The sequence below is a fragment of the Carassius auratus genome, unplaced genomic scaffold, assembly GCF_003368295.1.
Source record: "Carassius auratus strain Wakin unplaced genomic scaffold, ASM336829v1 scaf_tig00026092, whole genome shotgun sequence".
Lineage (NCBI taxonomy): Eukaryota > Metazoa > Chordata > Actinopteri > Cypriniformes > Cyprinidae > Carassius > Carassius auratus.
The window spans coordinates 57,467-84,787 of NW_020525485.1; the positions used below are offsets into that span (position 1 = coordinate 57,467).

Consider the following 27,321-nt stretch of genomic DNA (forward strand, 5'->3'; position numbering starts at 1 on the left):
TTGAAAGGGACTATTAATAAGGGAGGTGTTTTGGATCCTCATTAGAAAGCAAGTAATTGCAAGAGTGTTGAGATGATGCTCTATCAGAAAAGTGAGTGTTCTGAAGAAATCATGAAAATGGACATGGAATATGAAAAGAAGACGACATTACAAAAAGGTTTGATAGATATACAGAATGATACTAAACTGCATTTGGTTCAGAATGAAACTATGTTTTTGTGTTATATATGAGAGAAAGATAAATTTAGTTAATTTTCAGTATAAATATCTAAACATTCTAAGCTCAAGACATTTACATAGAAGCGAAATTACGCAAGAAAACAAGTCTTGTTTTCAGAAAAGTGCATAAAAATTAAGTGACTTTAAAAAAAAAAGACACAAATGGGATAAGAAAATAAACTTGTTAAAGAAAAAGACTTAAAATCTTAAGTCATTTTGCTTCTGTAGTAAATTTTGATATACAAATGTTAATATATTTTTACTGGAAAATAAGACAAAAATATTGAGGAAAAACATAATTGTTGCAGTGTTATGTGTGCGAACACTTTATAATCAATTAATTTTAAAAAATGCATTATATAATGCTTTACAAAATAATAAACATTGAAATAGTTAGAATTAATAAGAAACTTTATTTATTTATATTTGAATGTAAATGATTCCATTTTTATTAGTCACATACTCACTTTTGATAGATAACCAGTAGTGATATGTTCCAAGACATTCCAAGAACAACCATCCAAGATGGCAGCCGAGCCACACCTATGTGTTGACCTCAGTGTTTGAGATCTCAAGGTTTTAGTTTTTTTTGTGATGTTTTATGTCTTTTTTATGTCTTTTAAACTCAAATGAGTATACTCTTGAGAAACAGGACATTCTCTTCCATACTGGGATTATTTTAATAGCGGATAAGGCTGAATTTTGAACTTAAAACCTGGACATTGACCACCTGGTAGCCCTGTTTGCTAGCCACCACCTGGATGCCCTGCTAGCAGCCTGCTACAGGTAGCCCTGCTTGTTAGCCTGCTGCAACTAGCCCTGCAGCTAGTTACCACCTGCATGATCTATTGCTACCTTGCTGCTGGAATTACTGCTGCTTGCTTGCTAGCCGGTTCTTGGATGCCCTGCTGCTACCCTGCTACTGGTAGCTCTGCTGCTAGCCTGCTGTTGGTGGCCTTGCTTCATAGCCTGCTGCTGGTGGCTTTGTCTGCTAGCCATCACCTGGATGCTCTGTTGTTAGCCTGTTGCTGGTAGCTACCACCTGGATGCCTTGCTGCTAGCTGCCCTTGCTAGCTACCACCAGGATTCTGCTACTAGCTCCACTTGCTAGCCACCTTTCGGATGCCTTGTTGCTGGCCCCACTAGCTAGCCACCACCTGGATGCCCTGCTGCTAGCTTTGTTGCTGATAACCCTACTCCTAGCCTGCTACTATTAGCCTTGCTTGCGAGCTATCACTTGGAAGCTTCCCTGCTAGCCTCCATCCTATAGCCCTGACTTTTTGACTCCAAGCTACTGTTCACCCCTGTTAAGGCTGTCTTCAACTAAACCTGGTAACTTGACATCATGCATTTTTTTATACTCTTCATACTTTTACAGTCCAGCCCTATACTAGATGAATTTAATATGCCCAAAATGAGTAGTATACTGATACAGTTAAATTACGGTCATTTCTCAATTTCATCTACAAGTTATTATGAGATGTACAGCCAGAAAATCAACCTGTGTTACCGAAATAATTGTTCACAAATTAATAACACCCTGTATCTCCAGAACTTATTGTTGTTAAATGATCATTTTACTGTCTCAGATTACTCTTTTTCTCAGTTCATAGAGGACAGTGGTAATGATAAATATTACCCAGCTAAACAAAAACTACGTTGTTTGATTATGCTTTTATTGATGTTATCTGGTAATGTTCAGCCCAATCCTGGTCCTGTTCTTGGTCTTCTTAATACTTTGCAATCCTTAGCCACTCCTTCAGATTTCAAAAGCAGACATGGCCTTGGGTTTATACATTTAAACGTTAGAAGCCTAGTCCCTAAAATGGATATGATTAGGATCTGGGCTAATACAACCAATGCTGATATCATTATTATCTCTGAAACCTGGCTTAAAAAATCTGTATCTGATGAATTTATTTCTATTGAAGGTTTTAAAGTTTATAGAACTGATCGGGTTGGCAAAGGAGGTGGGGTTGCCATATATGTGAAATCCAAGTTTTTAAGCTCGGTAACCCTGTCACTAACTAAAGCTAAACAGTTTGAAATTCTGACAGTGAAAGTGAATATTTCAAAAGACGCTGATATTACAGTAGTTGGGTGCTATAGACCTCCATCTGCTTCAAAGGATGCTTTCCAATCTATATCCGAAATATTACATAAAATTAATGACTCTGAATTTATTCTTATGGGTGATATGAATTGGGACTGGCTGTCTGGGAACTCTGATTGTTTTAAAGACTTATGTAATGACTTAAATTTAGTGCAACTTATTAATGAACCGACAAGAATAAATCCCAAAGCAGAAATAAAATCTACTCTCCTAGATCTAATCGTAACAAACTCAGTTCATAAATACACCTCAACTGCCGTATTTTGTAATGATGTCAGTGACCATTGTGCAGTCGCTTGTGTAAGAAATACAAAAATCCCTAAGGTAAAACCACGCATGATCCTAAAAAGACATTTCAAAAGTTTTGAACAACAAGCTTTTCTGCATGATCTGTATCATAGTGAACTCAGCAGGGTGTCTTTGTTTTCGGATGCTGAAATGGCATGGGATTTTTTTCATTCAAATTTTATTTCCATTGTAAATAAATATGTACCAATCAAAAAGTTTAGGATCAGTGGTAAGGACAATCATTGGTTTTCAGACAGCCTATCAGAGCTAATCTGTTTGAGAAATAAAATGTGGGCACAAGCCAGATTTTCCGACTCTTCTGCTGATTGGACTGCATTTAGAACTGTAAGAAACAAGTTTACTTTGATGATTAGAAAGTCCAAATCTGAGTTTTTTTTGAAGTCAACCACAGAAAACTTAAACAATCCTTTAAAGTTTTGGAAATCAATTAAATCTTTATCGGGTGCACGTGTGACCTCAAACCTCCCAGATCAGATTCTTATTGGTTCAGATGAAATAAAAGATAAAGCAGTCATAGTCAATCAGTTTAATAAACACTTTATTCAGGCTGGATTCATATTTAATCAAACCGTAAATAAATCTGTCCCATGTCCAGCCATGTCAGCATCTGAAAATGTAAATCGGGAATTGTTTAATTTTAAACCGATTTCAGTTTCAGAAGTTCATAAAGCCCTCAGAGACATTGATCACAAAAAGTCAGCAGGTACAGATAATCTGGATCCCTTTCTGTTAAAAGTGGCAGCTGATATTATTGCTGAGCCCATAGCGCATATTTTTAATTTGAGTCTTCTTTCTAACTCCATTCCTAAAAGTTGGAAGGCAGCCTATGTTCTCCCTTTACATAAAGGTGGAGACCCATCAGAATTGAATAATTACCGTCCAATATCAAAACTTTCTGTTTTGTCAAAGATCTTGGAATCATTTGTGAATGTACAGTTAAAACAGTATTTGACTGACAAAAATATTTTAAATAATTTTCAGTCAGGGTTCAGAAGTGGCCATAGCACTATCACTGCTGCTACATTAGTGACAAATGATATTATTGGGGCCTTAGATAAGAAGCAACATTCTGCTGCATTATTTGTTGATCTTTCTAAGGCATTTGATTCGGTTGATCATGGATTGTTATTGACCAAACTACGTTCAATTGGTTTAAGTGAGAAGGCTGTTGCATGGTTCCAGAATTATTTGGTAGATCGTATTCAATGTGTTTATGCTGAGGGTTATAAATCTGATTTTCTTGAGATAACTAAAGGTGTCCCTCAAGGATCAATCTTAGGACCCATTTTGTTTTCAATTTTTATAAATGATTTGGATAGAGATGTTCAAGCCAAATTACATTTATACGCTGATGATACAGTGGTTTACACCCAGGCTTCCACCATTTCAGTAGCAGTGCAGGAACTTCAGACTGCATTTCAGGCATTGCAATACACATTATTGAGTCTAAAATTGGTTTTAAATACACAGAAAACAAAGTTTATGGTCTTCTCAAAAGCTCGAGCACAGCTACTCGACAATTGTGGCATTTTGTCATTAGATGGGAAATCAATTGAAAGAGTGTCTTCATATAAGTACTTGGGGATATGGATAGATGATAAGCTTTCCTTCAATGAACATATTACTGCTTTAGTTAAGAAACTTAAAGTCAAGCTTGGCTTCTATTACAGAAACAAATCTTGCTTTACTTTTAGTGCTAGGAAGAAACTTGTGGAAGCTACTTTTCTGCCTGTAATTGATTATGGAGATATATTGTACATGCATGCTGCATTTTCCATCCTGCGTCATGTAGATTCAGTTTACCATGCATCACTACGATTCATAACAAATACAAAGTCCCTTACCCATCACTGCATTCTTTATGATTTAGTTGGTTGGACATCACTTAAAATTCGTAGACAACAGCACTGGTATATCTTTATTTATAAAGCTATACTTGGCAAATTTCCACTGTACCTCTGTAACCTCCTCTCTGTTTGCTCTGGTACCTATCAGCTACGCTCCTCAAAGTGGTTGCTTTTTAATGTGCCACGAGTTATAACCGAATTGGGAAAAACTGCCTTTTCTTATTTAGCACCTTGGGGGTGGAATAATCTACAAAAAGAGCTAAAGTTAGAAACCCTTATGTCCTTAAATGAATTTAAAACTACTATAAAGAGTGTTGTGATGGAGACATGTTCTTGTTTTTCTTAAGAGTCTCATTGTGTTTTATATTTTTATTTTTAATATTTTGTACTTCTTTTATTGTTAAAATGTACTTTAGTGTTTGTTATGTATGCATTTGTTGTGATTTGGCTGCTACCTTGGCCAGGTCTCTCTTGTAAAAGAGATTCTGAATCTCAATGGGACCTCCTGGTTAAATAAAGGTATAATAATAATAATAAATATGTAAGTTATATGTCCTAAATTATTATTATAATTCTTTTTCAATTCAATTATATTTGTATACTCACCAAGCTGGCAGATATTTAATTTAATTTCCTCATGTCAAACATGATATATTTGAAATAATGGCCATGTTAATAAACATTCCTGATCATATTGCATATGAGTATATTAATTTAAAGGTTGATGTAAATTTGTCAAATTTTCTAATGAAAGAATTGTACATTTCTCGTGGTTTGTTGTTTTTTGCAGATCGTTGTAGCAGGCAAACTGGCATCCTCCTAATTCTGGGAGTGTGCATGATTGTTCTCATGATCATGAATGTTTTCATTTGTGAGTAGATTAAACAACATGCAATCTTTATGTCATGCTATTAATATTTAAGAAAGTGAGCTGCAATGCAAGGCAGAAAAAAGGGAAACTGGAAACTGTAACTGAAAAAAGTATTTTTAGAGTATTTGTACATTATGGTAATGATATGCTGATACACATACTGCCTTTATATTATGCTGATTAGAAAAAAAAAACTTTATTTTCGCTCATAGTTTTGCATCAACAAAGAAAATTCTCGATGCAGGAGAGTTGGATGAACAGTCTGAGTGCAAATCTGACTTCAGTCGATCCTGATCTTCAGAAAACAGGTGAGAACTTAAACAATACTTTACACAAAATAGCTGAAAACATCCTCATCCTCAGATCATCCGAGATGCAGATTTAGGGAAATAGCATTGCATCAGAATGAGAGTCCAAACAAGTTATGTAATGCTAAATTTCTCCAAATCTGTTCAGATGAAGAAACAAACTCATCAACATCTTTCATTTTTGGTTGAAGTATTCCTTAGGTCCCTTTTTTCTAAGCACTACATACTCATATTTACACATATTCATATTTATATATAAATATGGATTTATATATGCATTTGTAGGAAAACCGTCAAAATCTGGGTGATCATGTAGCTTTAAATCTTCCAAAACCAGCACATGAATATGAGCTGTAAATAAATCATTTCTTCACAGAGCGTCAGGATGTGTTATACACTGAAGTGAAGAGTTTGAGTTCTGCAGTATCAGCGCTGACATCCAAACTAAATGATGCAGGTTTGCAAATGTGTCCACAAAACCAATCCTAAGGGCCATATTTTGTTGAACAATTGAGATTCATACTTCAAAATAAATACATAAGCTTTCCAGTGATATATGGTTTATTATGATAAGACAATATTTGGCCAAGATACAACTATTTAAATATATGTAATCTAAGAATGCAGAAATTACAAATATTGAGAAAATGGCTTTTAAAGTTGTCCAAATGAATTCTTAGCAATGCATATTACTAATAAATAATAATAATAATAATAATAGATTTTGATATATTTACAGTTGGAAATTTACTAAATATATTCATGGAACATGTAATTTTTACCCATACACTTTATTTTGGATATAGCTACAAATATTCTTGTGCTACTCATGACTGGTTTTGTTCACCAGAGTCACAAATCTTTTAATTTCAAACAAATTAGACAACCACAAGAAATAATCTCTCTCTTTGAAAATAAGCCTATATATTCTTCATTGTTTAACAATCTAATATAATTTTTTTCACTTCACAGTTAGCAATCAGGACCAGAAACAGACTGAAACAAAAAAAATATTAGACAATTTGAGCTCATCTGTTACATCTCTACAGTCTGATCTACAAAAGAAGCAGCGTGACTTTGGTAAGACAGAAACCTGAAATGGTTAAAAAAAAGTCATAAGAATATCTATAGTGGACATATAATTAATCTGGAAGCATGTGAGCTCAGAAAGGTAAATCCTAAATTGGGCTGCATTTTTTAATCTTATTAGAGACATGTGTGAATATATTTCCAAGGAATTTCAATTTCAAGGAATTAATATTCAATTTCAGAGAAGTAAGTGCAATGAGTATAATAAAGAGAATTTGGCTATTATAATATTTTACATTAGTTAACAACATGAACTAACAATACTTCAACAGCATTTATTAATCTTAGAACATCTCAATATTACTAATGCATCTTTAAGATCTTATATTGAACTAAGATTCAAATGAACATTAATATATATTCATTATTTCATATTGGTTAATGCAATAACTAATGTGAAAGATCTATGCAAAATTGTTATGAGATGTTGATTATATCTTTAAATATGTTTTATGTATGTTACACAGTGTATGTCTTTTTTTCATATTTCTTCTCATTTATCAAGCCTTTATTGCTGTGCACACAGTGATCTTATTAATTTATCTTATTAATGTTTTTTGTCTCGTGTTAAAGAGTCTCTGTCGAGCTCACTGAGGGACCTGAAGAGTTCAGTTTCAGATCTCTCTTCTTCTGTCTCAACTGTTTCTTCTCAACTATCAGTCCACAGTGAGTAAACCTTACATCACGTGCAATACAGCACTCAATTCAATAACAGTCCAGTAAATGCAACGTCTTCCCATAAAACGTCTTGTTCACAGTGAAAGATGTGTCACAAACTGACATAAAGAGTTTGATGAATAATCTGAGTTCTGCAGTGTCAGCGTTGACGGTGCAGCTGAATGATGCAGGTCTGGAAATCTTTCAATTGCATCACATTAATATTATTATCTGTGGATTTTTAAACTGCAATGCTTCTTCCCTCCCAGTTAACAAGCAGGACCAGAAACAGAGTCAAACAGAAAGATCACTGGACAGTCTGAAGACATCAGTAGAGTCTGATCAACAAAACAAACAACGTGACTTCGGTAAAAGCATTATTATAAGCTACTGAGATATTCATAGAAGCAGAAGTAAATAAAAATAACTGCAAAAGAATAATAAAAATGTCATAATTGCATTATGCACTTCTATAATTGTTCCAACTAGGGAAAAAATCACTATAAACTCCTATTCGCACAGTAACCTTGCTGATTCTGTCTAATTTATGTCTCTGTGTTAAAGAGTCTCTGTCGAGCTCACTGAGGGACCTGAAGAGTTCAGTTTCAGATCTCTCTTCTTCTGTCTCAACTGTTTCTTCTCAACTATCAGTCCACAGTGAGTAAACCTTACATCACGTGCAATACAGCACTCGATTCAATAACAGTCCAGTAAATGCAACGTCTTCCCACAAACGTCTTGTTCACAGTGAAAGATGTGTCACAAACTGACATAAAGAGTTTGATGAATAATTTGAGTTCTGCAGTGTCAGCGCTGACGGTGCAGCTGAATGATGCAGGTCTGGAAATCTTTCAGTTGCATCACATTAATATTATTATCTGTGGATTTTTAAACTGCAATGCTTCTTCCCTCCCAGTTAACAAGCAGGACCAGAAACAGAGTCAAACAGAAAGATCACTGGACAGTCTGAAGACATCGGTAGAGTCTGATCAACAAAACAAACAACGTGACTTCGGTAAAAGCATTATTATAAGCTACTGAGATATTCATAGAAGCAGAAGTAAATAAAAATAACTGCAAAAGAATAATAAAAATGTCATAATTGCATTATGCACTTCTATAATTGTTCCAACTAGGGAAAAAATCACTATAAACTCCTATTCGCACAGTAACCTTGCTGATTCTGTCTAATTTACGTCTCTGTGTTAAAGAGTCTCTGTCGAGCTCACTGAGGGACCTGAAGAGTTCAGCTTCAGATCTCTCTTCTTCCGTCTCAACTGTTTCTTCTCAACTATCAGTCCACAGTGAGTAAACCTTACATCACGTGCAATACAGCACTCAATTCAATAACAGTCCAGTAAATGCAACGTCTTCCCATAAAACGTCTTGTTCACAGTGAAAGATGTGTCACAAACTGACATAAAGAGTTTGATGAATAATTTGAGTTCTGCAGTGTCAGCGCTGACGGTGCAGCTGAATGATGCAGGTCTGGAAATCTTTCAGTTGCATCACATTAATATTATTATCTGTGGATTTTTAAACTGCAATGCTTCTTCCCTCCCAGTTAACAAGCAGGACCAGAAACAGAGTCAAACAGAAAGATCACTGGACAGTCTGAAGACATCGGTAGAGTCTGATCAACAAAACAAACAACGTGACTTCGGTAAAAGCATTATTATAAGCTACTGAGATATTCATAGAAGCAGAAGTAAATTAAAAAAAATCTGCAAAAGAATAATAAAAATGTCATAATTGCATTTCTATAATTGCTCCTAGTGGAAAAAAATCACTATAAACTCCTATTCGCACAGTAACCTTGCTGATTCTGTCTAATTTATGTTTCTGTGTTAAAGAGTCTCTGTCGAGCTCACTGAGGGACCTGAAGAGTTCAGTTTCAGATCTCTCTTCTTCCGTCTCAACTGTTTCTTCTCAACTATCAGTCCACAGTGAGTAAACCTTACATCACACGTGCAATACAGCACTCAATTCAATAACTCTACACTCAGGGAGTGAATTAAAGAGTGAGGTGGTTCGAACCCCTCCAAAGGACATCAAAACGAAACAATTTAGTCAATATATTTCATAAGACATGCTTCAGTAGTTCTTTTTTAATGAAACAAGTCTTAAAGGAATAGTTCACCCATTCACCCAAAAATTTTAATTGCTGAGCATTTACTCAACCTCAGGTTTTCAAAGATGTAGATGAGTTTGTTTCCTCATAAGAACAGGTTTGTAGAAATGTACAGTAGCATTGTTACGTAAAACAGAAAAAGCATGTAAATGCAAAGCGTAGTTTATTATATTTCAGCACAAAGATCAGAAATGATGAAGTAGCACAGCAGCACAGGCGGGCGGACAAAAGGCAGGGTGGAATGGTGACGCAGGGACTTCGGTGGACAACGGATGGTGGTGCTCAGTCCAGTGATGATCCCTCAATGAATCCCGGTGAGTGAATAATCCTTGGGACGGTGCTCGGTGATCCAGTGCTGAGTGAAGATCCAGGGAAGAACGACGGCAACACGGGGACTCCAGCTGACTAATACAGACACGGGAACAGGTACAGGAACAAACCGGGGAGAACAACGATCTGACAGCATGAAACACAGGTTACTGAACTTATAAAGGGAACAAACAGTTTAAACCAGCTGGCGCTGCTGATCATCGCTTATCAGTGACCACGCCCACAGACACACACACACAACAGCACGCTAGACGAGAGAGAGAGAGTGAATTCATGAACCGTGACAGTACCCCCACCCCTAAGAACGCCTCCTGTCGTTCCCTGATGGACTTACCTGACGATTGTAATCATCGATCAGAGAGTGATCAAGAATGTCTCTAGCAGGAACCCAACTTCTCTCCTCTGGACCGTAACCCTCCCAGTCAACCAGGTACTGGAATCCGCGTCCCCTCCTTCTCGAGTCCAGAATACGATTAACTAAAATAAGTAGGTTCCCCATCTACGAGACGCAGCAGGGGAGGAACCGGGACAGGCGGATTAATGGGTGCCCAAAACACGGGTTTAATTTTAGATACATGGAAGGCGGGATGAATTCTCCTGTACGTAGGAGGAAGTTTGAGGCGGACTGCCACTGGACTAATGATCTTGGTGACAGGAAAAGGGTCAATGAATTTGGGAGCAAGTTTATTAGACACGGAGCGGAGAGGAATGTTCTTAGTAGAAAGCCACACTTTTTGACCAACGACGTATACGGGAGGCTTTGACCGGTGGCGATCGGCCTTGGCCTTGGTGCGCGCCCCCACTTGGAGAAGAGTCTCACGGGCTCTAGTCCAAGTGTGGTGACACCTCTGGACAAAGGCCTGAGCAGAGGGGACCGCGACTTCGGTTTCCGTACTGGCAAAAACTGGTGGCTGGTAACCTAAACTACATTCAAACAGAGTAAGGCCCGTGGATGACACTGGTAATGAATTGTGGGCGTACTCCACCATACAAAGTTGTTGACTCAAAGAGGAAGGATTCTTCGAAACCAAACATCACAACACTCTCTACAGATCTTGGTTGGCCCTTTCAGTTTGACCATTGCTTTGGGGATGAAACCCCGAAGAGAGACTAACAGACGCCCCCAATAATCTACAATAATTATTGCCAAAATTTGGACACAAATTGTGGACCCCTGTCGGAAACCACGTCCATCGGGAGGCCATGTAAACGAAAGACGTGATCTACGACAGCAACCGATGTTTCCTTGGCTGACGGTAATTTGGGCAAGGCGATAAAATGAGCCGCCTTCAAAAAACCGGTCCACAACCGTCAAAACGACAGTCTTGCCCTGGGAGGGCGGTAATAAAATCTAGTGCAATGTGGGACCAGGGTCTCGAAGGGACTGACAGCGGTTGGAGTAACCCATCAGGGGGTCGGTTGGAAGTCTTACCAGTGGCACAAACCGAACAAGCCAAAACAAAACTGTGGATTTCACGAGCCATTAAAGGCCACCAGAATCATTGCTTAACCAAAAAACTGCGATTTACTCCTGGATGACACGCTATACTGGAGCAATGACCCCACTGAATGACTTCAGACCGATACTCCTCAGGCACGAAAAACCGGTTCGGTGGGCAATCGGGCGGAGGCGTTACCCCTTCTAAGGCCTTCATGACCTTCGATTCGACCTCCCATCTGAGAGTGGAGACCACTAATGTCTCGGGTAAAATACACTCGGGAGTGGATGGGTGTTCGGAATGGTCAAAAATACGAGATAAAGAATCGGGTTTGATGTTCTTGGAACCTGGGCGGTATGAAAGAGAAAAGTCAAAACGCCCGAAAAAAAAGTGCCCACCGAGCCTGCCTAGAGTTGAGTCTTTTAGCGGTCCTAATATATTCTAGGTTCTTGTGATCAGTCCAAACGATAAAAGGTACCCCTGACCCTTCTAACCAGTGACGCCATTCCTCCAGTGCTAACTTGACTGCCAACAACTCTCTGTTACCAATGTAATAATTACATTTGGCAGGTGATAAGCGATGAGAAAAAATGCGCAAGGGTGAGTCTTATCGTCTGTGGCAGAACGTTGGGAAAGAACTGCTCCTACCCTCACCTCTGATGCGTCGACCTCCACCACGAACTGACGTGATGGATCAGGGGCAACGAGGATGGGAGCCGAAACGAAGCGGCTCTTAAGTTTGGCAAATACAGCTTCCGCTGTATCAGACCACCTGAACGTCGGGGGGAGGTCAAGGCAGTCAGAGGAGCGACTAGTTGGCTGAAGTTACGAATAAAACGTCGATAAAATTGGCGAATCCCAGAAACCTCTGTAGGGCCTTACGGGAATCTGGACTTGGCCGATCTATCACAGCCTTAACCTTGTCAGGATCCATACGCACTCCCTCAGACGAGACGATGTACCCTAGAAAGGGGACGGACTGTGCATGAAAAACGCATTTCTCCGCCTTGACAAAAAGCCCATTCTCTAGCAACCTCTGAAACACTCATTTGACGTGCTGAACGTGTTCCTGGAAAGAAGAGGAAAAGATCAATATGTCATCCAGGTAAACATATATGAATTGATCTACCATATCTCTCAGCACGTCATTGACGAGTGCTTGGAAGACCGCGGGCGAGTTGGATAGCCCGAAGGGCATAACCAAGTATTCAAAGTGCCCCCTGGGGGTATTAAATGCGGTCTTCCATTCATGTCCATTCCTTATGCGAACCAAATGATAAGCCTTACATAAATCCAATTTTGTGAAGATGGATGCTCCCTGTAATCGTTCGAAAGACATCAACGGCAAAGGATAAGTATTCTTTACCGTGATGTTGTTCAACCCTCGATAATCAATGCACGATCGCAGAGACCCATCCTGCCATCCAAGGCAGGGTGGAATGGTGATGCAGGGACTTCGGTGGACAACGGATTTTCAATACAGTCTCGAGGCAAGACTGCCAATATTAAAATTAAAATTAAAATGCAGTGCCTTCAGACATCAGATTTTCCGGGGAGTCTCGTCGGCCGACGAGACTCCCCGGAAAATGCACAACCTCACTAAGACTATTTATAACTCGAGGATCGACATCGGAGTTTGTGACGGCTGCAAAATGTCCAAGTGTATCCAATATAGATTCAACTCGTAGCAAAATGAAGTCATCATCATCCGAAATGTTTGCTAGCTGGTTTAATTCTGCTGCTATACTGGCCATAACTGCCATTTTAGCTCCTCCACGTAACAGCGTAATTGAGCCACACCCACTCATTAACATAGAATTTGCATGCAGGTTGTCTTTGAAAATGAAAACGAAAATGAAAACTGAAATAAAAGAGGAGTTAAAATGAAAAGTAAAATTTACATTTAAATTTGAATTGTGTCACCATTATTGCGTGAGCGTTAATAAAGAGCTTTGTAAAAACTGTATTTGTAGTTCATTTTTCACGTTTGGATTTTAATTTTAATATTGGCAGTCTTGCCTCGAGACTGTATTGAAAATCAAATGTGAAATCACCAATTGCATTTTATATTTCAATTTGACAGGGATGTCACTGTGAAAATGAAATCATTTAATTTAATTCTCAATTTTGTCACATATTTTGCGTATAGTTTTCTGTAATGAAATAGTTAATCTGGTTTTAATTTTCATTTTAATAATTTAATTTATTTATTTAAATTTGGCAGAAAATGCCTTCCATAAACAACGATCTGACAACATGAAACACAGGTTACTGAGCTTATAAAGGGAACAAACAATTGAAACCAGCTGCCGCTGCTGATCATCGCTGATCAGTGACCACGCCCACAGACACACACACACACACACACACACACACACACACACACACACACACACACACACAACAGCAGGCTAGAAGAGAGAGAGTGAATTCATGAACCGTGACAAGCATTGCATCACTTGCTCAACTGTGGATCCTCTGCAGTGAATGGGTGCCGTCAGTCCAAACAGCTGATAAAAACATGGCCTGAGAGTCAGGACATTTACAGCAAATTAAAATTTTTGGTTGAACTATCCCTTTAAAAAGAGTCATGCTAATAGCATTATATAATACACTTCATTCGACATCTAAATGCATCTGTCATAACTCTTCTTTTTTCACAGTGCAACAGCAGGATGTGAAAAGCTTGATGAACAGTTTGAATGTTACAGTATCAGCACTGACATCTACACTAAATGATGGAGGTGTGGAAATATTTTCATATTTTCACACTGTTCGTATTATCTCTGTATTAAAGGACATAATTTGTTTAACTGCATCTTTGTTTTCTCCCAGTTAAAAAGCAGGAACAGAAACAGAGGGAAACAGAAAGATCCCTGGACAGTTTGAAGTCTTCTGTACAATCTGATCAACAAAACAAACAGCGTGACTTGGGTGAGACAGAAACATCAAACCACACAGCTAATATTTACAGAAGCATGAATATATAAATGTTTGTATGTTATTATAGACCTTTACGATAAAAGTTTACAATAAGGTTCCATTAGTTACTGTTTTTTAAAGCATTAGTCAATACGTTTGATACAGCATCTTTGTTAACATGATTTAATAAAATATATATTTCCATTTGTTTGTTCGTGTTAGCTCTGGTTCCTTAATATTAAAAGATGCAACTTTTGATATTAATAATGCATTAATAAATGTTGACATTAACATTAGGATGAATACCTGTTTTGTTTATTTTTAATTGTTAAATTAACTGCATTGCCTACAAGCCTGTCTCATGCAGTAAATCACATTTACGGCTTTTGTCTCGTGTTAAAGAGTCACTGAAGAGCTCATTGAGGGACCTGAAGAGTACATTGTCAGATCTCACTTCTTCTTTCGCATCGATTTCCTCAAAACAACAAACCTCTGGTGAGTGAAAACCATAGAAACTTAGTAGATGGGAAAAGGAGAGTAAAGGAAACATTGGAAATGAAACCAAAACAGACCATCGTCCTGACATGAACTCAACATTGCAATATTACTGCAATTGAATATGAAGACATGATTTCAGAAATATATCACTGTCAGCATGCAGAGATTTTAGAGTTAAGGTTGAAATGATTTTCACATTGAATTAATTGGATTGAAATCCCCGAGCACTGACTGACTGATGTGTTTTCTTCTTGTGTTCGATCAGAGGAAAGAGTCATGAACGCTCTGAAGGAGCTGATGAATAAAATAAGTGCCAAAACAGCAGGTATTTAGCACTAATTTACATGGTTACATGTGATTTCACTTAAAATTAAGTATAAGTATAATCAAAACTAAAAAGTGCATATTCTCTCCTTTCTTTCGTCCCTCTCACATTTGGCATGCCTTCTCTGTCTCTGACACAGACGTCTCTGTGGCCGTCTGTAAATCTGGCTGGATCTTGTACAAAAGCAGCTGTTTCTTGTTCTCTAGTAATCAACTCACCTGGTCAGAGGCACGAGATTACTGCAAAGCTCAGAATGCATTACTCCTGAAAATACAAGACGACGATGAGGAGTGGGTGTGTAATATCCATACATAATATAATATTTGGTGTTCATATTTTTCGCATTTTCTTATTTCTTTTTTTTTTCCTACTAGGACTTTCTGAAAAAACATACCATACCCACAAGCTACTGGGTGGGTTTAACTGATCAGACCACAGGACGGTGGCGATGGGCGGATGGAACTCGTTACATCATGAATGAAGAGTGAGCTGATTTATTATAAACAATCATGCATTATTCACAACAACTTACATTTCTGAGCAAACATACACTATAATAATAATTTACCTTTCGATAATATCTAGCAGTATTAATGATTTTGACAGAAGTCTCTCATGTTTACTGAGCGAGTATGCATGTATTTGATCAAAAATATTGAATAATATTATTATTACAATTAAAATGAACGGTTTTCTATCCTAACTAGGGCTGGTCCGAATACTATTTTTGGAGTTTCGAAGCTTCAGTAATAATCAACACCGAATATTCAGAGGGAGGAGGCTGATCATATTCTTCTCTCTAACACCATGTCTACACCGGACTCGAGAGGCGCGGCACGACATAATACAGTAGTACATATTATGCTGTATACACTGGATGCGGTGTATGCAGCTGACCAATTCCTGACAGTACAGTGCTGCTGCATTCTATTTATGACGTATTGACACAAATTTCCAATGATTTTCGACGGTCGCTTTGTTGCGTCCAGTGTAAACAGACTTTAGCTATTGGGGCGCATGGCGACATAACTGTCTCATGTACGCATTTTTATTATGTCGATAACTGTACATCCAATTGACTTCATGCATGGGCGGGTGTGTTGCTGCAGACCCAAAGGTAGTGCAGTGTCAAATGTTGGTGCAATATGCACACGCGACACGTTCCGAATAAATAAACTATTAATAAACTACAGAACTATGGAAGACCAAAAGGGTCAAAAACACATGAATTTTAACAGGTCAACAACGCGTTAAATACCCGTATTTCACAAGTAAACAACATGTTGTTTATGCGTGAAAAAATCAGCACGTCAATACGTGAATTTATAGTGTTAAATACGTGTTAAATATATGTGAAGTACACATTAAAAATCTGTTTGAACAGGTCAGTGTCATTGGCTGCGAGGACAAAACCACTTCTGTGAGCTTAGGGGGGGTGTACCATTCATAGACAGGCAACCACCATTTAACATGTTATAGATCAGCTTATACAGCCTAATTATTGTCTTTTTCTTAAACTCTTCACCACTCATGCCTTTTCATAAATAAACACAGTGGATATTCTAGCTTCAATAGTGATCAAACTTAAAGGGTTAACAACTAAGTAACTAATCTGTTTCATGTTTGGTAACTGTAAAATTATTACTGGAACATTATTAATTAGTTACACTACTAGTTGCAAAAGTAATATTATTACAATATCTAAATTACTAGTAACTAGATACTGCTCAACTCTGACTTTCAGCAGTGATGGGAATAACGGCGTTATAAATAACGGCGTTACTAACGGCATTACTTTTTCCAGTAACGAGTAATCTAATTGATTACTCTTCTCATCTTAATAACGCCGTTACCGTTACTGCCAAAAAATGCGGCGCGTTACTTTAACTGATGATGAAGCTGTTTTTTTTTTTTTCATCAGACCAACTAGATCTCTGAGCGAGAGGCAAATACTTTTTTTTACTGTTCTTCCTTGGTTAGTGGGCAGAGCACGAGACAAGCGCATAAATGCTGACGATTGGCTGAGGTAGAGTAAAATTTCATTGTAAGCCAATCAGAGGTAGAGTTGGGCGGGGTTTCTTAAGCACGCATAGTAGTGATGGGAATTCGGCTCTTTTGACTCAGCTCACTGAAAAGAGCCGGCTCTTTGGCTCACAAACGGCTCTTTAAATGACTTTGACTATAATATTTCAATTTTTATTACATAATTATTTAATTTATATAGGCTAAATTTGACAAAATAGAGTTGGCTCTTCAGATATGCGAGCCAGCTCCCGAAGTTCAACTAAAAAGCCGGCTCTTAGAGTCGGCTCATTCGCGAATCGCGAACGACTCATCAAAAGCTCATTCGCGAACGAGTCGATCCATCATCACTAACGCTCATTTCGCGAACGACCCATCATCGGACAGGACAGGACACACAACGAACAACACAAGCCAGTCAGTCAACCAGAGACAGGTATGGCGACGAGCCCAAATAATCCAAAAGTAGCCTTCTCTAAATGGAAGTATATACATTACTTTTTCCTTCAAGAAATTAAAGAAACAATAAAAGGAAATATCAAAAGTTCCCAAAAATCTATCGTGTTATTTGCATTGATCCACTATATAAACATAATATCTACATACATGCCATTTGATTGGAGGCTAGTCTCACAGCAACTTTTTTTTTTAGATGTGTGTACAATGTTTCATGTTTCTGTTAATAATGTATTGTATTAAGTGTCCATTTCATTATAATATTCAGATTTATCATAAATAATTGAACATGCACATGTATTTTAAGTTCCTTTAAAGAGGGGTAGAGGTGGGGTCACGTTTGAGCATTTAAAATTTAATTTTACTTGAAAGTAACGCAATAGTTACTTTCTTAAGTAACTAGTTACTTTAAAAATTTGTAACTGAGTTACTAATTTAGTTACTTTTTGGAAGAAGTAACTAGTAACTGTAACTAATTACTTTTTAAAAGTAACTTGCCCAACACTGACTTTCAGTGGGAAAGTCTGACTTTCTGCTGAGAAATTACTAATAGGAATATATTTTTAAAAATTTGAGGGCTCAAGAGAAATGTTTCATAGCCGTCTTATTTGACTTTCAATACCATAGAACATAAATAAGGTAATTTTAAGGTGGAATAGGATTGTTGTCCCATTCTTGTCTAATACAGGCTTCTAGTTGCTCAACTGTCTTAGGTCTTCTTTATCGCATCTTTCTCTTTATGATACACCAAATGTTTTCTATGGCTGAAAGATCTGGACTGCAGGCTGGTCATTTCAGTACCCGGATCCTTCTTCTATGCAGCTATGATGTTGTAATTGATGCAGTATTTGGTCTGGCATTGTCATGTTGGAAAATGCAAGGTCTTCCCTGAAAGAGACGGCATCTGGATGGGAGCATGTGTTATTATAGAACTTGGATATACCTTTCAGCATTGATGGTGCCTTTCAAGATGTGTAAGCTGCCCATGCCACACACACTCATGCAACCCCATACCATCAGAGATGCAGGCTTCTGAACTGAGCGCTGATAACAACTTGGGTTTTCCTTGATTAATCTGACCACGGAACAGATTTCCACTTTGCCACAGTCCATTTTAAATGAGCCTTGGTCCAGAGAAAATGCGCTACTGGATTATGTTTAGATATGGCTTCTTTTTTTTTTTTTACCTCTAGAGATTTAGCCGGCAACGGCGAATGGCACGGTTGATTGTGTTCACTGACAATGTTTTCTGGAAGTATTCCTGAGCCCATTGTGATTTCCATTACAGTAGCATTCTTGTATGTGATGCAGAGCCATCACTGCCATTCAGGGCTTGACCCTTACGCATAGAGATTGTTCCAGTTTCGCTGAATCTTTGGATGATATTACGCACTGTATATGATGATAACTTCAAACTCTTTGCAGTTTTTCTCTGAGAAACTTCTTTCTGATATTGCTCCACTATTTTTTGCTGCAGCATTGGGGGAATTGGTGATCCTCTGCCCATCTTGACTTCTGATAGACACTGCCATTCTGAGAGGCTCTTTTTATACCCAATCAACCTAATAATTTATCTAATAAGTTGCAAATTGGTCCTCCAGCTGTTCTTTATATGTACATTTAACTTTTCTGGCCTCTTATTGCTACCTGTCCCAACTTTTTTGGAATGTGTAGCTCTCATCAAATCCAAAATGAGCCAGTACTTGGCATGACATTTCAAAATGTCTTACTTTCAACATTTGATATGTTATTTATATTCTATTGTGAATATATTATAATGTTTATGAGATTTGTAAATTATACCATTCCTTTTTTAATCACAATTTGTACAGTGTCCCAACTCGGGTTTGTATAAAGTATCCAAAAGTTGCAGTATTTCAGGCCATTTTGTTTAGCTCTTAACTAACTAAATTTTAATCAACTAACTAAACTTTAAGTAACTAACTAAACTAACAAAATTTTAAGTAAGCCCAGTTTTATGAAAAATTTTATTAAAATAAAATTGCCTCGGTTTTGTCCACTCATGCCTTTTTGTAAATAAACTTTAGGAGACATTCTAGCTTTAAAAGGAATCAAATTTAAGTTAGCATCAAAGCATAAAAGGGTTAGTTCACCCAGATAGGAAAATTATGTCATTAATAATTTACCCTCGTGTTGTTACAAATCCGTGAGATCTCTGTTTATCTTTGAAACACAGTTTAAGATATTTTAGATTTAGTCCGAGAGCTCTCAGTCCTTCCATTGAAGCTGTGTGTACGGTATACTGTCCATGTCCAGAAAGTAAGAAAAACATCATCAAAGTAGTCCATGTGACATCAGAGGGTCAGTTAGAATTTTTTGAAGCATCGAAAATACATTTTGCTCCAAAATAGCAAAAACTACGACTTTATTCAGCATTATCTTATTTTCCGTGTCTGTTGTGAGAGATATTTCAAAACAAAGCAGTCTGGATATCTGGTTAGTGAACGAATCGTTCGATGTAACCGGATCTTTTTGAACCAATTCACCAAATCAAACTGAATCATTTAAACGGTTCGCGTCTCCAATAAGCATTAATCCACAAAGGACTTAAGCTGTTAACTTTTTTATGTAGCTGACACTCCCTCTAGTGGTGCCGAAGCCCGGGAGGAGGAGGAATTTTATATTTTTTCCTGTCTACCCTCTCTCGTCTCTGTCACTCCTCCTTCCATCTTCTTTTCTCTTGCATCGTCTGTCCTACCCCTAGGTTCCCGCAGGTCCCGGTGAGCGTAGAGCACAGTCTTGGGAGTACCCCCCAGCCTGCAAGGGGCGATGGGGGTATGTTACGAGTGGGGCAGGGCCGAGGGACGTGGGAACGAGCGAGGCCGGTGGAGTGAATGGGAAGTGAGTGACACCTGCTCGACCCACCGGTCTCAAATCCCACAGAGGAGATGGAAGGATATAATACTGGAGCAACGAAGGATGAGTGAAGGATGAGTGAAGGACGAGAGAGGACCAGGCCTGGGCTTTATTTTATGTTTGGTTTTTATTTGTGTGCATCAGTTGTCCGTGAGGGGCTGATGCACTGTTTTGTGTTTATTTTTGTAATTACAGTTTCATTTTGGTGACGGGCCAGACTAAGAACAGTTCATAAAACCCCTTATGGCAAAATTAAAATCAAGGACCGTGACGTCGCCCGGCATGGCGCAGCCGGGGCCCCACCCTGGAGCCAGGCCCGGGGTTGGGGCCCGTATGCGAGCGCCTGGTGGCCGGGCCTTCCCCCATGGGGTCCGGCCGGGCTTAGCCCGAAGGAGTGACGTGGGGCCGCCCTCCTGTGGGCTCACCACCTGCAGGAGGGAGCGTAAGGGGCCGGTGCATAGAGGATCGGGCGACAGTCGAAGGCGAGACCCCCGACGACCCGATCTCTGGACACGGAATCTGGCTTTAGGGACGTGGAATGTCACCTCGTTGGCGGGGAAGGAGCCTGAGCTTGTGCGGGAGGTCGAGAGGTACCGACTAGAGATAGTCGGGCTCACCTCAACGCACAGCTTGGGCTCTGGAACCACACTTCTTGAGAGAGGCTGGACTCTCTACCACTCTGGAGTTGCCCATGGTGAGAGGCGGAGGGCTGGAGTGGGTTTGCTAATAGCCCCCCAGCTCAGCCGCCATGTGTTGGAGTTTACCCCGGTGAACGAGAGGGTCGCTTCCCTGCGCCTTCGAGTCGAGGATAGGTCTCTCACTGTCGTTTGTGCCTACGGGCCGAACGGCAGTGCGGACTACCCGGCCTTCTTGGAGTCTCTGGGAGGGGTGCTGGAAAGTGCTCCGACTGGAGACTCCGTCGTTCTACTGGGGGACTTCAACGCTCACGTGGGCAGTGACAGTGACACCTGGAGGGGCGTGATTGGGAGGAACGGCCCCCCTGACCTGAATCCGAGCGGTGTTCTGTTATTGGATTTCTGTGCTAACCACGGTTTGTCCATAACGAACACCATGTTCAAGCATAAGGGTGTCCACCAGTGCACGTGGCACCAGGACACCCTTGGCCGGAGGTCGATGATCGACCATCGTGTCATCAGACCTTCGGCCATATGTCTTGGACACTCGGGTGAAGAGAGGGGCGGAGCTGTCAACTGATCACCACCTGGTGGTGAGTTGGATCCGATGGCGGGGGAGGAAGCTGGACAGACTCGGCAGACCCAAACGTACTGTGAGGGTCTGTTGGGAACGTTTGGCCGAGCCCCCTGTCAGAGAGATCTTCAACTCCCACCTCCGGCAGAGCTTCGACCGGATCCCGAGGGAGTCTGGAGATATTGAGTCCGAGTGGACCATGTTCTCCACCTCCATTGTCGCTGCGGCTGCTCGGAGCTGTGGCCGTAAGGTCTCCGGTGCCTGTCGAGGCGGCAATCCCCGAACCCGGTGGTGGACACCGGAAGTAAGGGATGCTGTCAAGCTGAAGAAGGAGTCCTATCGGGCCTGGATGGCTTGTGGGACTCCGGAGGCAGCTGACAGGTACCGGCAGGCCAAGCGGACTGCAGCCCGGGTAGTCGTGGAGGCAAAAACTCGGGCCTGGGAGGAGTTCGGTGAGGCCATGGAGAAGGACTATCGGTTGGCCTCGAAGAGATTCTGGCAAACTGTTCGACGCCTCAGGAGGGGGAAGCAGTGCCCTACCAACACTGTTTACAGTAGAGATGGGCACCTGTTGACCTCAACTGGGGATATCGTCGGGCGGTGGAAGGAATACTTCGAGGATCTTCTCAATCCCACCGACTTGTGTTCCGTTGAGGAAGCAGTGGCTGGGGACTCGGAGGGGCACTCGTCCATCACCCGGGCTGAAGTCATCGAGGTAGTTAAAAAGCTCCTCGGTGGCAAGGCACCGGGGGTGGACGAGATCCGCCCCGAGTACCTCAAGTCTCTGGATGTTGTGGGGCTGTCTTGGCTGGCACGCCTCTGCAACATCGCATGGCGGTTGGGGACAGTACCTCTGGACTGGCAGACCGGGGTGGTGGTCCCTCTTTTCAAGAAGGGGGACCGGAGAGTGTGTTCCAACTATAGGGGGATCACACTTCTCAGCCTCCCTGGAAAAGTCTATGCCAGGGTACTGGAGAGGAGAATTCGGCCGATAGTGGAACCTCGGATCCAGGAGGAACAGTGTGGTTTTCGTCCCGGTCGTGGAACACTGGACCAGCTCTATACCCTTTCCAGGGTGCTGGAGGGTTCATGGGAGTTTGCCCAACCAGTCCACATGTGTTTTGTGGACTTGGAGAAGGCATTCGACCATGTTCCTCGCGACATCCTGTGGAGGGTGCTCCGGGAGTATGGGGTCGGCGGCTCCCTACTTAGGGCTGTTCGGTCCCTGTACGACCGGAGCAAGAGCTTGGTTCGCATTGCCGGCAGTAAGTCAGACCTGTTCCCGGTGCATGTTGGACTCCGGCAGGGCTGCCCTTTGTCACCGGTTCTGTTCATAATTTTTATGGACAGAATTTCTAGGCGCAGCCAAGGGCCGGAGAGTGTCCGGTTTGGGGACCATACGATTTCGTCGCTGCTTTTTGCGGATGATGTTGTCGTGTTGGCATCCTCAGACCAGGACCTTCAGTGTGCATTGGGACGGTTTGCAGCCGAGTGTGAATCGGCTGGGATGAGAATCAGCACCTCCAAGTCCGAGGCCATGGTTCTCAGTCGGAAAAGGGTGGATTGCCCACTTCAGGTTGGTGGAGAGTTCCTGCCTCAAGTGGAGGAGTTCAGGTATCTTGGAGTCTTGTTCACGAGTGAGGGAAGGATGGAACGTGAGATTGACAGACGGATCGGTGCAGCTTCTGCAGTAATGCGGTCGCTGTACCGGTCTGTCGTGGTGAAGAAGGAGCTGATCTGTAAGGCAAAGCTCTCAATTTACCGGTCAATCTACGTTCCTACTCTCACCTATGGTCATGAGCTGTGGGTCATGACCGAAAGGACAAGATCCCGGATATAGGCGGCCGAAATGAGCTTTCTCCGTCGGGTGGCTGGGCGCTCCCTTAGAGATAGGGTGAGAAGCTCGGTCACTCGGGAGGAGCTCAGAGTAGAGCCGTTGCTCCTCCACATCGAGAGGAGCCAGCTGAGGTGGCTCGGGCATCTATTTCGGATGCCTCCTGGACGCCTTCCCAGGGAGGTGTTCCAGGCACGTCTCACCGGGAGGAGGCCCCGGGGAAGACCTAGGACACGCTGGAGGGACTATGTCTCCCGGCTGGCCTGGGAACGCCTCGGGGTCCCCCCGGAAGAGCTGGAGGAAGTGGCTAGGGAGAGGGAAGTCTGGGCGTCTCTGCTTAGACTGTTGCCCCCGCGACCCGGCCCCGGATAAGCGGAAGATGATGGATGGATGGAGTTTCATTTTGATTGTCTGCCGGTTCCCGCCTCCTCCTTCCCGATGATTATGGAGTTTATATTATTACAGTTTTATTAAATTTTTTTGGTCGCCATATTCGCAAGTTTTTTCCAAGCAAATTAAGAGCACTTTTTTATCTTGTGTAAATTACTGATTAACATGCCGTTTTTTTTTTACCGACAGCATACTATAGGCTTACTAGCCTACTTACAGAACTCAGGTGATTTTTCAAACTCAATGCGCAATGCAGAGATGACATAACTGAATTCAATGATGAACTGCCTTTAACTATCATTTTGCATTATTGAGACACTGTTTTCCAAATGAATGTTGTTCAGTGCTTTGGCGCAATGTATTTTGTTTAAAGCACTATATAAATAAAGGTGATTGATTGATTGATTGATTGATATGGTAGGCCAGTTTTAAATGGCACATTTGGCACGGACCTACACTGCCTTTGTCTTGTCCTCTCTCAATTTAAAGGGCTCCCACACAACTGAGGTTTTCGGCATTTTTGTCTCCTCTTCCAGATGAACTAAAATCGAATGTCAACCCATCGAACGAATTATTGAATATTCTGGTCCAGCCCTAATCATAACATACTATAAAATGTAGTTTATTCCTGTGAACAAAGTTGAATTTTCAGTATCATTACTCCAGTTTTCAGTGTCAAGTCATCTTTAGAAACCATTCTTATATGCTGATTTGCTGCTTAAGAATTATTTCTGATTATTATTATCAATGCTGAAACAGCTGTGCTGCAAAATATTTTTGTGGAAGCAGTTACCCCAAAATTTTAGGGTAGCTTAAAAATAGTAATACTAATACTTTTATTCAGCAAGGATGCATTAAACTGATCAGAATTGACAGTGGTGACATTTATAAAGTTACAAAAGATTTCTGAAAGATCATTTGACAATGAAGACTGCAGTAATGATGCTGAAAATTCAGCTTTGATCACAGGAATATTTTAGCTTTACAAAATATTCAAACAGTTATTTGAAATAATAATGTTTCACAATGTTGCTCTTTTTTACTGTTTTTTAATGGTGAGCAGATAAGACTTCTTTTAGAAACAAAAATCTAAATTATCCCAAAGATATGACCACAAGTGTATTTATTCCTCCACGAGGTTATTTACACATTTTGGCATTAAGATGGAGCTACATTTACATGTTTAACATAAAGCATAATATAAAGCGAATTTAAGATGGGATGCCAGAAAGATGCTCTATATGCATGTAGAAGTAATACATGTATTAACATTTTTATGCGTTGTTTCAGGCACTGGAATCCTGGGCAGCCGGATGACTGGAGAGACCATGGTATGGGAGAGGGAGGAGAGGACTGTGGGGAGATAACATATACTGGGAAACTAAATGACAACCACTGCTCTGTCAAAATGAGATTTATTTGCAGAGTGCAAATCTGAAATTCAAAATGTCTGTGATGAAGAGTGGTCAAAATGACCAGGAAGATCAGATCTCTTTTAAAGTGGTTTGTTGCATCACACGGTGTAAGACTGTTTGAAACCTCTCTTGCCTTTTTCTTGTGTTAACTTCAACTTTTTAATAGAAATAAAAACATTTCACAAGTAGTTGGCTGCTTTCTGTCTGTTCCTGTAGGGCCGAATCTCAGGAAACCTATACGGTCCACTGGAGATGCCCTGATTCCCAGCATTGATATTAGAGGTCAATTTGAAACTTTTAACAAATGTTTGAAATTACATTTGACATTTATTTTATTTCTGTAAGGTAATAGATTTGGTTGCGAATAATCAGTATGTCAAATGCAGTAAACAGTATCAATATAAGCTTATACATATATATTATTTAGTGAATTAGTGTAGATTTTTCACTATATAGTAAATAAATTTTTATTGCTTTGTCTATTTTTTGTAATTTTGTTTGTATTCAATCAGATTTTTGTCAGTTTAGATTTCTTTGTTATTTTTGTTATTTTTAGTTTTAGCTTCATTAATTTAGTATATTAGATTCTAAGATTATAATTAAATAAAAAATTAGATTAAATCTAAATAAAATGGTTGTAGTGATGTGTATGATGTTTGAATATGCAAAACTATAATTTATAACAAGCTGACATTAAGTTCATAGTCACACTGTGTTTTCAAAGAAGTGTTTAATGTACATTTTTACTAAAATGCCTTGTTAAATTGTATATGCATTAGCCAAAAAAAAAAAACAAAAAAACATTGTATGGTTCAAAATTATTGATTTTTCTTTTATGCCAAAAATCACTAGTATATTAAAAGTAAAGCTAATGTTCTATGATTATATTTTGTCGATTTCCTGTGTGTGTATATATATATATATATATATATATATATATATATATATATATATATATATATATATATATATATATATATATATATATATATACAGTACAGACCAAAAGTTAGGACACACTAAGTCACACTGAAGGCATCAAGGGCTATTTGAGCAAGAAGGAGAGTGATGGGGTGCTGCGCCAGATGACCTGGCCTCCACAGTCACCGGACCTGAACCCAATCCAGATGGTTTAGGGGTGAGCTGGACTGCAGACAGAAGGCAAAAGGGCCAACAAGTGCTAAGCATCTCTTGGGGAACTCCTTCAAGACTGTTGAAGACCATTTCAGGCGACTACCTCTTGAAGCTCATCAAGAGAATGCCAAGAGTGTGCAAAGCAGTGATCAAAGCAAAAGCTGGATACTTTTAAGAACCTAGAATATGACATATTTTCAGTTGTTTCACACTTTTTTGTTATGTATATAATTCCATATATAATTCCACATGGGTTAATTCATAATTTTGATGCCTTCAGTGTGAATCTACAATTTTCATAGTCATGTTCAAGAAAACTCTTTGAATGAGAAGGTGTGTCCAAACTTTTGGTCTGTACTGTATATATATATTGCACATTCTAAACAAACATGGTGACAAGATTGAGGAAGTAAAGAAAGAGGTCATCTTTTTCAACAACTTCCTGATAGATGCTAAAAGACCCTCCATCCCTGAGATGAAACCTCCTCCTCCTCCAGGCCCAGGACAGGGTAAAACACACATCAATCTTTGTCTTTACAGTGGGTATAACAAAAACTGTGTCCGTCTTCATTTCATTTCGAGAACGAGTCAATTGTTTGTTTGTTATCTGGCTCGGCTCGGTGTTCATCTTCAGTTCTCTCTTCACAGCAGTTCAGTCAGTGTACTGTTTGAGTAAATGAATTACTCCGGGATATTGGTTTGTTTGAACTCAGTGGGAGTGTCAACCAGATTAAAAAAGTTAAAACCTTAAGTCATTTGTGGATTAATGCTTATTAGAGATGCAAAACATTTCAAATGATTCAATTCGATTTGGGTGACTGTTTCAAGAAGATCCAGTTACATCGAGTGATTCGTTCGCGAACCGGATATCTCTACACTGCAGTGAACACGCTCACAACAGACCCGGAAGAGAAGACAATGCTGAA

The 27,321-nt window shown here is 39.9% G+C and overlaps 1 protein-coding gene across 2 annotated transcripts; it reads left to right on the plus strand.

Moving 5' to 3' along the window:
* On the plus strand, positions 1 to 25,449 carry LOC113078592 (C-type lectin domain family 4 member F-like). Of its 2 annotated transcripts, none has more exons than XM_026250907.1 (22): positions 1 to 157; positions 5,279 to 5,359; positions 5,572 to 5,667; positions 6,044 to 6,124; positions 6,640 to 6,747; positions 7,330 to 7,422; positions 7,515 to 7,604; positions 7,683 to 7,781; positions 7,978 to 8,070; positions 8,162 to 8,251; positions 8,330 to 8,428; positions 8,625 to 8,717; positions 8,810 to 8,899; positions 8,978 to 9,076; positions 9,267 to 9,359; positions 13,977 to 14,057; positions 14,149 to 14,247; positions 14,638 to 14,730; positions 14,999 to 15,058; positions 15,198 to 15,352; positions 15,433 to 15,542; positions 25,137 to 25,449. In XM_026250907.1, the coding sequence occupies exons 1-22, from the start codon at positions 73 to 75 to the stop codon at positions 25,282 to 25,284; spliced, it is 2,136 nt and encodes a 711-aa protein (XP_026106692.1). In that variant the 5' UTR covers positions 1 to 72; the 3' UTR covers positions 25,285 to 25,449. The 2 variants fall into 2 exon arrangements, with proteins under 2 accessions (XP_026106692.1, XP_026106693.1); XM_026250908.1 differs by lacking the exon at positions 1 to 157 and adding an exon at positions 822 to 1,551.
* Positions 25,450 to 27,321: the final 1,872 nt, after the last annotated feature.